At 44.4% G+C, this 15000-nt stretch overlaps 1 protein-coding gene across 2 annotated transcripts in view; it reads right to left on the reverse strand.

Annotated features, from left to right (window-relative positions):
• The window catches only part of LOC134069062 (ectodysplasin-A-like), a 16026-nt gene extending 10024 nt beyond the window's left edge, over positions 1-6002 (reverse strand). For both annotated transcript variants that reach the window (XM_062524911.1, XM_062524910.1), the window contains exon 1: positions 5625-6002. In XM_062524911.1, the coding sequence (XP_062380895.1) occupies positions 5625-5927 (303 nt within the window). In that variant the 5' untranslated portion in view covers positions 5928-6002. The remainder of the gene's footprint in view (positions 1-5624) is intronic.
• Between the last annotated feature and the right edge of the window lie 8998 nt (positions 6003-15000).

A 15000-nucleotide genomic window follows, 5' to 3' on the forward strand; every position in this document is an offset into this window, starting at 1 on the left:
TTAATAACTTGTCAGTCAGGTTCAACATCGTACTGAGGCCTCCTGCAACACACTGTAATTCTGACCAGAATTCAGAAGGTGACAAAGAAATCACACTTACTGACTGTAGAGATTATGAGGAACTTGAATTCTCAGAACACAAGCCTATTCTCCTCAGAGAGAATAGGTTACCAGTAGTTCTCCTCAGGGAATGAGTTACCAGAAACCTCTTTGTCTAGACTGTGCAATATGACTCGGAGGCTGCACCATACATTTTTATAACTTCTTACACTTATAGAAGCAGGCTGCAACCTCCCATCAGTAGATTTTTTTGGAAAAAACCCAACATTGAGCTCCCTCTCTTTCTGGCATTTCTGTCCTTGTTGGACTGTGATACTTACACACGAGACAGGCCAGCTCTCGCGGGGAGACTGATGGGGAACAGATTGCGAGTGTGCGTGGTGGAAACAGGGAACGCAACGCTTGTAGATGCCCTCGGGCAACGTTTGTGTAGTAAAGTAAACCTCAGAAGGTCACTCCGTTTAGAGGAGTAGCAGCCCATGCTCAGAGCTCTCTGCATATGTGTGTGAGTGTGAGAGTGAGAGAGAGTGTGTGTGTGTGTGTGTGTGTGTGTGTGTTTTCTGTCGCTTTTGAACGAGATGATACCTTGTGTCTGTTGGAGCGAGCCCAAAACCAACCAGGTTAAGGGGGTAGACTGCTTGGGCTGGGCTGTGCGGCGTTACACAATTTAATCATTCAGACTGGCGTGATGCACATCTGCAAGTGATTTGCTCAAAGGACACCAGCCGTTTGATGACATGTGAAGCAGTCTGGGATGTTAGCATTGTTCAGAAACTAAAAAAAAACGTGATATTTGCTCTATGAAATTTGTTCTCCATCCTTGAGTGTATTTACAGTCAAGTCTGTGTCAAGATCAACTCTTGAGAGACGAGGCAGAAACCAAACAGACTGTTTTCTTTTTGGCCTCCCCCCCCACCCCCACCTCCACCCGACATTTATACAGTTCAGAAGCCTCTCTCTCTCCCCAGAGAGACGAACAACTTAGGGAACGACCCAAGTTGTCACTGACTCGCTCCGTTCACATGTATAGTACCAGCAGCGGGCAGACGATGTCAGGCAAATGTCAGCCCAGGTCCTCTGACAGCTGGCAAAGTGTTTGACCTCGCCGGCTTCAAGATTGTGGCCCGCGATATACTATATATATATATATATATAAATATATATATATATATATATATATATATATACGCCGCCAATGCGTAGCTAGGCGAGAGCGCACGTTCCCAGATGTTCCCACACTCGGCGGCGGAGCGGCTCATTTGGCTCACAGGTGTCTCCACAGCATGCGTGCAGCTGTTGGCAGCCCAGGGTCTTCCAGTCGATGAAGTGTCAATGAACACTCAAACACATGGCTTCACACTGCTCTTTACGGCCAACTTTCATGCCTGCTAAGTCGTGGAAATACATCAAAAAAAAAAAAAAAAACTCTCAGCTGCGCATATTGATGCTGTAGTCTATTTTTTTTTCTCCCTCTGTTTCAAAGCATTTGGTACAAATTATTCACCATATTAGACTCATATACACACTGTTAACACACAGTGCCTTATTCTCCGGGAGTAGTATTCATTTATGTGCCTTTACGGTACATTCCATCTCATTAAAAGTTGGCAGACAAAATGGCCTGATGACAGTATGTGATGGCAGGTGTTGGTATGCCATCAATTAAGGGACGCACTTAAAAAAAAGAAAAGAAAAGAAAGAACAAGCGAGAGAAAGAAAGAAAAACTATTAATTAAAGCGGTCTTAAATCTTCAAAGCTGAGCTGTCTTGCAGCTTGGTGAGTGAGACAAGTCTATCACGACCCACATGCTCCTGTTTCGCCCGCTATGTAAACTGCGGTGTTCTGTAATCACGGTTGTTTAATGCACACATCTGGATCGGACAGCATCACTGTTAAATATTTACAGCTGCACCAGAGTCCTCCACCTCACAGAGAATTGTCATCTGGTCCAAATACCTTCGGCATTTTCGCTGTGTTTTTTTTTCCGGAAGGAGCATTAAAAAACAGACCCAGGTAATCGAATGGCGGCAGACTCCTTTCAAGTGCAAACAAAGATGTTGCTGCTTTAGTTATTTTTTTTGAAAGGTGAATCACCTTCACAGAAACCTTCACAGAGTCTGTAGTATCATGGCTGTGTGGTGAAACGAAAATATGTAAAGGACCAGACTTGGAGGGGATCATAGTCGCCATGAGCGAAACATAAATCTGAGTTTAGTTACGGAGAAATGGAGATGCACGGGAAACGCAGCATGTAGCATGAAATGCTGAGTGGACAACTGACTTTATGTACAAGTCAATAAAACTCCGACCAAAGCCATGAACTTAATTGTCCCGCCCTGGAAGACGGGCCCAGTGGGACAACAACATGGCTCGTCTGAGCACTTTAAAGCCGAAGAAAAGATGTCTTCTCTGGACAAGACACAAAAGCACTTTTTTGGATGAGTTAACCCTCCCCGAGAGCCAGACAAAAGAAGTTTTCTCAGCCCGTAGTCTCCAAGCTGACACCATAACTGTTCCAGTCTGAAGAGATCCCATCTGAAGATGACACAACAGAAGGGAGAAATAGAGAGAGAGAGAGAGAGAGAGAGAGAGAGAGAGAAAGAGAGAGTGTGTGTGTGAAAGAAAGAGAGAGAGAGAGCACATGGGGAGGCGGTGGGACCCACGGAATGTGTTTCTCACTAAGTCACAGTGTGTGATCTCACCCCCGCTGAACTACTCACTTGCTCAGCTAGTCAGCTTGCAACCCCACTGGCCAATGACACACTCGAAGCCAAATAGAGAGAGAGAGAGAGAGAGAGAGAGAGAGAGAGAGCTGGAGCGAGAGAATGAGAAGGAGTGGAAGAAAAACTGAGAGGGAGGAAAAAAAGGAGAGAGAGAGAGAGAGTGACAATAAGCACTTACAGGAGGTTAAGTCAGAACGCTAAACCCCACAAAAGCCTCTCCGGTCCACTAACCTTGTCGTGACCTCCCCGTGTCGATGACGAGAAGTGAGTCCTGGCCACAGAGTTGAGCAAACACTACCCTACCAGGGACTTCCTCCCGTCCAACTGAGACTAAATTGAGGCAGACCTCAACTTCTCCCGAAGTTCTCCTCTCCTCTCCTGATGCTACAGAGATTTGACTCATTCCTCCTCCACTATGCACGCTTCCCAAGTAGGCTATCGATACGCTCTTAAAACTAATGTGTTGAAAATAACACAACTTGCGTTGTTTTTAACACATCTCTATGTCCAGATAGGGCCAACACAGTTTGTATTGTTTCCTTTTTTTTATTTCTTATACTGTTGAAAGCAACACAACTTGTGTTGTTTTGAACACATCTCTGTGTCCAGATAGGGACAGCACATTTGTTTTAAGAGTGTAGACTCTCGTGCTTCTGCACTATGTTGGGATTTCAAATAAGGCAGAATAAGAGATCTGCATGAACATCACCTCTTTATACATTAATACAGTTTTAATTTACTTCATCATACACTGACTTTTTCTGACCAGGGATGCTGACAACAAGCTTAACTCCTTGGGTGCCTTTCATTTGGGCTTTTATACATCCTCCCTCGCTCCTCGGGCCTCGGGCCTCGATCCTCACTGATCTACATAAAGAATGATGGGGTGGCAACAATGGGACAGTCTATCCAGTGTTAGTTATAGATCAGTGGCAACGCCCCTCGAGGATCGAGCATCGAGGATAGAGGAGAGATGTTGAGAGGCACACCTTGCCCTGGCATGTGCCTGATATCTGCCATTTTTATTTGGATTTACAATCGTTTACAGACCAGAAAAAAATGAGGTCAAAGGTCAGGTAGACATGGACCAATAGGAGGTGACAAAGAGACAACCCCAGAAAACATACTGAAATGCCAGAGCTTGGAAAAGACTGTCTCATGTTTCTCAAACCATGATGGTCAGGGAGGGACCGTCAGTGTCTTATCAGAAGCTGGTCATCTTTTCCTTCTCACTGTCAGAGCAAAATATAACATCCAGAGTAGACACTTGGTAAGGGAGAAGAGTTTTCTTGCTGTTCAGCAGAAACATAGTTAGGCTACATGCAGTATCTGCTGTTCATATCTATGGCATAATATCGCTCTCTTATGAGAGGGCACATTACTGTGGTAGCTAAAACATTCACATCATCCAGATGTGCTTCGCTACACACAACATAGTCTAGTTCCATTTGTTTTCACTTAGCACTGAGTAGGTTCATCAAGCTGCTATTAAAAGCTGACCTACATATTAGGGCAATATCATGTTGTCTTAATAACCTTGTAGAATAATTTATGTGGCCTTTTCAAGGGAGGCACACATTCTTGCTGTGATCAAATATCTGATTCTGGCTGGCTTCATCTGAGGATACTGCAGGCTCTGATTTGTATTGTTAATGCATCCTTCTACTGTCTGGGGCTTTACAATTCATTCCCCAGGACTAGACTTTCAAAGCCTCGTTACTGCAACCGAATCACCACATATCAAATTTGGTTGGCACATCTCCAAATTCCCAATGTTCAGTCCAAATCCCAATAAATTTACACAAGCCGCTGCACCTGTTAGCAATTTGGCTAATGTTTTTCCACCTGCTACCTCCGAGTCAACCGTTCATCCAATACCCCATATGGCACGAAGTCGATTCATTGTGGATTCAAATATTTTCCAATTTGGGACTACTACAGACAAAGATGAAGCAAGCCCATTGTAGTCATACCCCCACATCTGCTTTGCAGCAACTGAGAAGATTGGCTTTTCCCCACTCTGTCTTTTAAGTATATTTGCTTTATCACGCTCCAGTTGTTAACGTTCATGTGTGACCGGTCCTGCCCTGTCTTTGATTTCCGGGCTCTTTTTTTTTTTTTTGTATTATCCATTCAAAGATTGTGACTAATCTCTAACTATATTATACACATTCTTGGTTGTCGAAACCCTGAGTTGTGTAAACTGCTTCTTTGTTTGATTGCCATGCTAACTCTTGACTGTACTGAAGAGGCCATGTTTGATTTGATGCCCTTGGTAGAGTGTAGCTACTCTCCCTTCACTGGTTTCTATGAGGACCATGAATTGAATGGGATGGCTGAATGCAACTCAACTGGTTTAAGTTGTAAGCTGCCACAACAGGTGCCACCCCAGTAGGCATTTGTCAGGTGATTGATGTGAGTGCAAGGAGGTTTTCAGCGATATCAAACTGTCTGTCCTCTATGTGCCTCATAAGTTCACTGTAACATATCAACTCTAATGTTGTTCTTAGCTAAATTGTCAATACCCTGTCAATAAATCTTGAGTGACATGTCAAGTGAGCTAAATGTTTAAGGCAAAGTGATATTATGTGTAACAACAACAACAACAATAAAAACAACAATTCAAATGTATAAATGAATGTACAAATCACTCTAGTGTTGTTTTTAGCAAAATTGTCATTAACCTGTTGTTATAGTGTCAATAAATCTTGAGTGACATTTCAAGTGAGCTAAATGTTTAAGGCAAAGTGATATCATGTGTAAGAACAACAACAACAATAATACAAACAACAATTCAAATGTACAAATTAATGTACAAATCAAATTAAACAGTTTTATACCTCAGGCGGGCTGGGTTCGCGGGGAATGTCATCGTGTGAGTCATCGGTGTGGTACACCCTCATCTGGGAAGATCCGCTGACAGCTGACGGGGATTCTCGTTTCTTCAGTGCAATCTCCCGCTTCACCTCAGACCGCAGGTCCAGAAAGCAGGACAATGTTATGAAGTGTAGCGACAGCGACAGGATGAAGAACCCGACGAAAACGTTGCAATTGTTGCACCTCTTCTTGCACGTGCAAGGCTGATGGAGCTGAGGTCTTGACGCGCTCTCCGTAAACTTGTCCATTAAAGCTTCGCATGCCATTATTGACAGTCGTAGTAGGATATTGCTATCTCGGCATAATCAACTGGGCTATCGGTCGCAATCGACAAGTAGTCATTGATCAATCTCAGTGCAGTCGTGGGGTCTAAATGGCGAAACACTGTTCTCTGACTGTAATGACGCAGTGACAAGCGCGCACGAGTAGGCTACTATAATTGCGGTTACGCCTTTGTGGACAAGACTCTGTGGGATCCGCCTCTATTGTTCCTGATTGGCTAGTCCACTACAAGAACAGTTCCTTACTATCAGACAGACATCTCATACACTAAACACGCATTCATGTACGCGCGCGCCACTTAGGCTTTCCATGGACATTCTCATAGGCTTCCCATGGACATTCTCTTTGGAGTGTCCAGTAAGACCAAGGCTATTAGGTGGTCATGTAGATCTGGTTACCTTTCGCAATCTCACATTTTCGTACACACACACATCGTATGAAAAGATAAAATAATACAACGTGGAATAGTTTTTAAAATACCTTTTTTTAAAAGTGTGACCAATACAATAGATTGGTGCAAATGTTATATCCATGACGCAATGAATCACAGACACATATAAAAACATCAGTTCCAATCGTCATTATACAGGTGTAAAGTTACTACATTCATGGATTTACTCGGTCCACTGGTGCAATTATAACATCATAGTGCTGCATGACCTCTCCCCTAAAATTACACCAACCTCATGTCCATGCATGGAAACATTTGCTGCACTTTGGCGACATCTTTTGGACACAGGTAGGTATTACAAAAACAGCACCAATTTGCTTTTTCATTTGCCTGCAGACTGAATGATACAAGGCCTAAATAAACAGCTTTTAAAGTCTATTGGCACCATGTCCGAGGCTCCAGCCCCAATCCCAGTAGCACTACATTGTGACGAGTGAATTTGCAATCCTACAAAATTACTGTCGTTTTTGGTACAAATCCAAATAATCAAGATAATTTTCCTTCAGCAAAGACCCAAAGAGTAGAGAGCTGTCTGCTCTACAAATCTAATCTAAACTAACAGAGCGCTTTTTCTTGTGTTGACACATGGTTACACAAAGTACACCGTTTAGATCACGGCATTAGCTCTGCAAAGGGATTTTTAGATTATTTAATAGCAAATACACATAGGCTTTAAGTGCTGATTATATCATAAATGTGTGTGCTTTACTGCAAGTGTTGATATTATATGCTGATTTATCTAATGTGTGTTTGCACGGTACCCACATTCAATGTGTTAGCCTTGTGTGTGTAGTACAAAGCCTGGTATTTGGCCTTTGTACGAAAATAGAAAGCAATGCAGGCAGACCTAAATCACACCAGATAATGAAGGTGTGTGTGTGTGTGTGTGTGTGTGTGTGTGTGTACACATGCGTCTCTTTGGGTCTTTGGTGTTTGGAGACAGACAGACAGAGAGAGAGAGAGAGAGAGATTTGCTCTCTATTTGGTGTGTATAGCGTAACTTGCGTGTGTAAGATGTCTCTGTGTTGTACATTACTGTGCATAAGGACAGATACTTCTAGAAATAAATTGTGCGTGTGTTTTATGTTGTAAGTGTTTTTAATAGTGGCAGAGAGTGTTGTGGGTCTGTGAAAAAGTGAGGGAGAGAGAGTGTGTGTGTGAGAAAGAGAGAGAACGGGAGAGAGCAAGAACGAGAGGGAGAGAGAGAGTGTGTGTGTGTGTGTGTGTGTGAGAGAGAGAGAACGGGAGAGAGCAAGAACGAGAGGGAGAGTGTGTGTGTGTGTGTGTGTGTGTGTGTGTGTGTGAATGTGTTATCATAAAAGCCGGTCTGGCAGAGGATGAAAGCTGAACCCCTTCCATTAAGACCAGCTGAGATCAATGCCTTTCTCCGTCTAATGATGTCATTACAGGCCGGCCTTACAGCAGCTCTTGTGTGTGTGTGTGTGTGTGTGTGTGTGTGTGTGTGTTTGACATCTGACAAGGTTTCTCTCTCATAAAAAAAAACAAAAAAAAAAAAAGCCAGGGCTTTTTGATGACGAGAACAAGTGCTGTTTTACAAAGACCTGCCTTGTGCTCAGGGCCATGAAAACAGCCCTCTGTGTCTACGGGTCTGTGTATGTGTGTGTGTCTACGGGTCTGTGTATGTGTGTGTGTCTACTACGGGTCTGTGTATGTGTGTGTGTGTCTACAGGTCTGTGTATGTGAGTGTGTCTACGGGTCTGTGTATGTGTGTGTGTCTACGGGTCTGTGTATGTGTGTGTGTCTACGGGTCTGTCTATTTGGAGTTCACATTAAATGGTTTGATCCAGGGTCACCAGCTTTTCAGTGTGTGTGTGTGCCATGGGCATCATCAGTATGTGCGAAACACTTACTGCTTGCAAACATCATAAACTACTAACAATTGCAATGCTTAATAGCTGAGAAGACATATGCCTCTTGGGATGACATTAATAACAAATGATAACATTGATGTAAGACAGGGCTTAATTAATTATAAATTAATCATTGGTTGCATTAGTCAATGTGAATAGTCATATATATTATTTAGTGCCAGAAATAATGAAGCATTTACAAACAATTCTATTTGTCTGGATTTGCAAAGTGAGTTAAAAAGATGAATGACTGTTCAGTACATCATTAGGCAATACATTGGGTGCCACGATGGTTACAGTCGTCCAGCTACAGCGGAGTCTAGGCCAGTGCTGTCATGATCACTTTATGATGAATGGAGTTGGTACACACTTAAGTTTCAATGATTGTTTTTGCTAGTTTGGCTTATTTTTATCATAATGATTTTTGTCATTGGAGTCTTTGGATGACTGCCATCTAATATTACAGACTGTGACATGTCATATCAGTCTGGGGCGCGTTCACCAAAACCATAGTTGCTACTAAGTTTGCAACTTTGTTGGTTGCAATGCAATTTCCCATCACCAACCAAGTAACCAACTAACTAACAGGTTAGCAACTATGGTTTTGGGAAACGCACCCCTGGATAGTAGGCCTATGCTTTGATGTAGTGCACTCAAAGAAAAACCCTTATGTAAAAACGAATGACACTCTCACCGAGCCACCAGCCAAATGCAAGTACTAGTTGAGGGACTGCAAAAAGTTGAGCAAATTGTAATGTCACAGCCCAAATCCTCACCATCATTTCATGTAGAAGCGCCACTAATGGATCAATCTTTTTTCTATCAATCTACAAGGGCTTTGGGGAGGACAAGCAAGCCTGACTGTCAAAGCCTGTGAAGCGGGTTAATTGTCAGGGTCAGTGTGATATTAGATTCACACTGAAGGAAAATCCACTGTGGCGCCACGTGGGGATGCAGGCTGGCTCGTTTAATCATTGATGAGCACGTTGTCGCTTCTGTCTCCTGGCGGTCGAGGACCTGGATTCGAGCCACGAGCCTGTGATGAGATGGGTAATTATTCTCTACCTCTCTTGTATTTTTGCGGATTGAGGTTTGGAAAAAGGAAAAAGCGCTGACACTTTTTGCTCCCAAGCCATGTTTTGTTTCGGTCCCAAAAAATCAAGCTGGGTTGAGAGGGTCACAGGTCATAAGTTCACTCGGGGTAAACATAGGACCTCTTGAACTGACATAATCTGAATTGATATCGAAATTGATGTCTTAGAAGAGAAATGGCCTTGGTTGGGCATGTTCAACATGCTGTAATACCGAGAACTAATCCATTGCACATTTGGATCTATATTATTTATGCCAACACATGAGCGACCGCCTTGGGCATGTTCAACATAATGCTGCAAACTCATCCTGTGCACGTTTGGATTTATTTATGCCAACACAAGAGAGACCGCCCTGCTTTGGCATGTTCCACATAATACCGAATTCATTGTTCTCACCAGTTTTGCCAGTCGCTACTGAATAGAAAGACACATCACGCCGAGTTCAGATTGTCAGTGCGATAGTAGCCCACAAAGGTCTTTTGCGGGAGTTGAGAAAGCAAAGAGAGACGGAACGTGACAGAAATAGGGGATTAGCTTCCCTCGTCCGCGCGCGGCGCTGACAGGTGGTATTGTGTGCCACACGGGTCTCTTCATCACCTGTGGCCCCGCAGTGCTCTGACAAGCAGTCATCCCCGCCAGATCAGGGAAGATAACGTCTGCCTGTCTGGATTGGCCACGCACGCAGCGAATGCTGCCACTTCTACCAGTTTTTTTTTTTTTTCTTTAAATGAAAGAAGCTTTCACCTGGATAGGAAACGCGGAGACGTTGTAATAAAACACTTTTTAAATAGCCGGTTTCATCGACAAATGTAAACGTCTAAGCGGAGACAGGTTCTCGGCTCGAAGATTGCACAAATGTTGCGTGCGTAAAAGCCAGCTTGACTCAACAAAAAGCCTCTTTGTTCGCACCTGTGAGAAGAGCGCTCTATGGTGCCAGGGGTGCATTGGAACTCAAATGGGTCGTAGGCCTCCTCCGTGATTCCACTCGATTAATAAGAGCTCAAACTGGCACCAAAATAAGAGGATTCTTGTCCGAGGATATGTTAGGAATAAAAGTAAATATACTCATTATAAAATTATGAAGTGTGTGTGTGTGTGTGTGTGTGTGTGTGTGGGTGGGTGTGTGCGTGTATGTGTGTGCTTGTGTGTGTGTGTGTGTGCTTGTGTGTGTGTCTGTGTGTGCTTGTGTGTGTGTGTGTGTGTGTGCGCGCGCGTGTGTGTGTGTACGTGTGTGTTTGTGTGTGTGTGTGTGTGGTAGCATATACTTGCTATTCTATTATGCTTTCTATTTCAGCACGATACACATCTCTGAATAAGAGAATGCAGCGAGGTATGTGGGGCAGGGCCAGATAGACTCTCAGGCTCTAGGCAGAGCTGCGCCTGGTGGGTCTGTCCAGGGGGGTCTGATCTGATGTCCTTGGTCTGGGGTGACCTGGTTTGGACAGGTGCATGATAAGGACCACCCTCCCCCGCCCCACTCACACACACACACACACACACATACACACACACACTCACACTCTCTCTGACACATACACACACACACACACACACACACACACACACACACACACACACACACACACACACACACACACACACACAGAGAGAGAGAGATGGAGACACTATTTGAAAAGACGGAGTCTGGTGACGGGAATCCACCCCAGTTGTCAGATTTGGCATCCAGTCCATTTTTAAAGAGAAGCCTGTGAGTGGCTGTGAGCTGGCTGCAAAGACGCTGCATTCCTGAGGGCCAGTGTCCTGTGTCTGTCCTCTGGGCTTCGTGCTTCTGCACATCACAGACACATTGTTTTATTTGTGTCATGTGTTTTCTAAAAATCCTCAACTGTGTAATTGTCTATTTAAATGAATTGAAACTTATTAGGATTCAACAATCTTACAATGTTGTAAAGACTGAAGATGTATGGGAAAAAAATATCTTACACACAATAAACAATGTGTATACTTTTACTCATTTAGCAGACAGAGTTGTCCAAAGTGGCTACGCATGTCAACTGGGATTGACTTGCCTTGCTCAAGGGCACAACAGTGGAAGTCAGGAATTGAACCAACAACGTTCAGCCTCTCCTTGACCTCTCCTTGACCACTGATCTCTACAACAACACACTTTAACTCTGGTTCACCCCTGAACTCCGATGTACCTTCAGTGTGTGTTTTTTCTTATTATTATTATTATTTCAGTTACAACTGTTCATGTATTGTTGCATTTGGTATCATGTGTTGTATTGTGTTGTGCTGTATTGTGATCTTTGTGAAGTGCTGTATTGTGATGAGTCATGTTGTCTAGGCACTTTCCTATCAACTGTGTTGTTGAAATGGCAAATAAACAAGCTTAAACTTAAGCTCACTCACCTTTTTCACTAATGGTCTAGAAACACTCTGATGAGCACTAATCCAACTAATCTTAAAAGTGATATCCTTGCAGTTCACACCACAAACCTTTAGAGCCTTTCCTGCACAAGGCTAAATAGCATAACCTGCTGAACCCAGTGGGCCTATCAATTCTCCTAAAGAAAGGCCTATGTGACTCTCTATCCCCCCCCCCCCCCCCCCCCCCCCTCATGAAAATGATACCTAACCTTTGATTATGTAGATATGGACACAAAGCTTCTCTCCTGACCTCAAATGGAGCCACATTGCTGTAGTCAGATTTCAAACGAAGGCGTTTCCTCATTTGTCATCACTGTCACCTATCAACACAATTAAGGAAAATGCGGTCAAACAAGCTCTTCTCTACGGTGCATTTCAATGCTAATAAAAGGAGTATATATTCTGGGCAGTGCCTTGCTATTCTTGAGATTATCTTATTCTCAGACATAACACAAACACAGCACAGGTCAAAAAGTCAAGAATCGCATGCTAGTAGTAGCAGGGACTACATACAGTAGAAGAGTCAGAAAATCCATTATTGCTAAGGCGTCATTTATATTTCATTGGCACAGCACAGGGAAACACATACTACTGTACACCAATTAACGGAAAATTACTGAGGCATTTTCTCCTGGTAGCCCTTGAAGATGTTCTGTAAAGACATTCATTGTGTAAGCTATATAAATAACATGTGTGGATGTGAATCTGGTCAGTCTGTCTCCTCTCTCTCCCACACAAAAAGAGACAAACTATAATCTTTACAGGAGAAAAGGCATGAATTTTAAAATCCAAACTTAACAGGGTTCCCACTGACGCACACAGTGGGACTTAAGCCAACTAAAGACCTCCCTCCCCGCAAACCCCCTTTTTTTTTGGGGGGGGGGAGCTCTTTGAGCACTCACACACAGACTCTGAAAAGCGAGTTCAATTTACATGACAGAGCTGCCACAGATTTACATTACAGCAGTGCAAATGACAGCGTTGGTGTGTGTGTGTGTGTGTGTGTGTGTGTGTGTGTGTGTGTGCCAGTGCACCACAGTAAAGCAGCACATCTGAATAGAATGCAAACAGATCAGCGGGTGTTGCTTTTACAGGGAATGCGAGCACAGTTTACCCCCTTGACAGCCTGTTTGTGTAGCGCATACATAACACACTCTGGAGCTGTGTGTGCGAGTGTGTGTGAGTGTGTGTGTGTGTGTGTGTGTGTGTGTGAGAGAGAGAGAGTGTGTGTGTGTGAGAGAGAGAGTGTGTGCGACTGTGTGTGTGTGTGTGTGTATGAGAGAGAGAGAGAGAGAGAGAGAGAGAGAGAGTGTGTGTGCGTGTATGTGTGTGTGCTTGTGTGTGTATGTGTGTGTGTGTGTGTGCGTGTGCGTGTGTGTGTGCATGTGTGTGTGTGCGTGTGTGTATGTGTGTGAGTGCGGGGGGTTGGAAGGCAGACAGCATGTGGTGTTGTGCTGGAGAAGCTCTCAATGCGGTGCAGTGTGTGTTTATGTTATGATCAGCTCAGCTGTCTTGGTGGCACTGCAGGATGTTTAGATTGTGCAAATCAATTGTGCCGAGCTGATGTATGTATGCCGTGCCCATATGCTTCATCATGGAAACCGGAATTGTCTTGGGAAAAAAAAGGATATGGGAAAATGTGAGTGGGAGCGAACTACTCAGAGGGAGTCAGAGAGAGTACACTTTTGTATCTTTCCTGAATAGGAATGTAGATCTCAACTTAACAGATTTACCTGATTTAAAATATCATCCATGTTCACTTTTAACACACAAATGATAATACATATGTTGTAACATTCTTACCAAACTAGTCAGCAAACAGCAAAGTTAGTGCAACCTTTAAGCCTTGATGCTGAGTCTCTTGCTAAGAGAGTCATTAATAGCTAACCATCCTTGCTCTGTTGATAATTGTCCCGATAAGCCACCTAAGGATGGTAAACACACACACCAGACACACACACACACACACACACACACACACACACCAGACACATGCATGAACACACTCCGAGAAAGAAAGAGACCAAAAGAAAACAATCTGACCTCTCTTTCACCTTTATCCTGTCTCTCACAGCTGTCCTTTTACACTCACACTTGTGCAGACACACACACACACACACACACACACACACACACACACACACACACGCTCACACACACACACACACACACACACACACACACACACACCTCGCCTGTTATCTTGTCTGAATACACAGTCTCTCTGTGGTAAACAACAACGCTGAACAGCCCCGCATACAGCTGACACAATATTAGATTAACATCGGAGTGTCTTTCAGTCGGAAGCAGAGCCAACCACTGAGATCCAGTCACAAGATAGCACAGTTTTACGGTGCTAAAGGCACATGATCAGACAGAGACGAGTCTGATTTAGGAAAATGTAATTGGGCATATCACTGCCAAAGATATAAAATAGAATTTACCGGAGGCACGGAATTCATTAGTGCTAATAGGACTGATCTCCAATTAGATGTTATCGGACATTTTAAACACGGACATTATCTGGTATTCGTCTTGTTCTCCCTGACAAGCGGATTTCAAGGGACCACTTAAGAGGCCTGAGATCCCCGTGGGTGTGTGTGAGTGAGAGAGTCAGAGTAGTTGGAGTGGGCGAAAAACCCCCAGCACAGGTCTTTTAAGTCTTTAAATTGCACCGTTTTAAATCACCAACTCATCTAAACACAAGAAGGGAGGTGTGGGGCTGAGTGTGTGTGTGTATGTGTGTGTGTGTGTGTGTGTGTGTCTGTGTGTGTGTGGTGGACAGGACCGTCAGGCTTGTCTCATATTCAGCTGATCAAACAGGACAGGCCTGTCAGTGCCCAAAACTGCCCCCCCCCCCCACACACAAGCTCTCTCTCTCTCTCTCTCTCTCTCGCACACACACACTCTCTCACACACACACACACACACCCGGCTACATCCTCATTCCACGGACGTCCGCGGCTGAGTGCCATCCATCCAGCCGGCTCGCAGACGCTCCCTGCTCCTCGTTAGCACTCCATTCATCTCCCCTCTTTGTTCCAGAGGGCGCGGGGGGGGGGGGGGGGGCACGGGGGGTTCTGGGGGGGGGCACTAGGTGGGAGAGTCCTGAGTGCGCCCCTGGGCCGTGTCAAGGATGACCCTCTCCACGGCCTCCTGACCCCTCCGAGCGTCCACCTGGACCGGGGTCAGACGGAGTGAGAGAGAGAGAGGGGGACGAGCAAGGGAGGAGACAGAATCAGGGGTGGGC

This window comes from Sardina pilchardus, chromosome 21 (assembly GCF_963854185.1).
Source record: "Sardina pilchardus chromosome 21, fSarPil1.1, whole genome shotgun sequence".
Lineage (NCBI taxonomy): Eukaryota > Metazoa > Chordata > Actinopteri > Clupeiformes > Clupeidae > Sardina > Sardina pilchardus.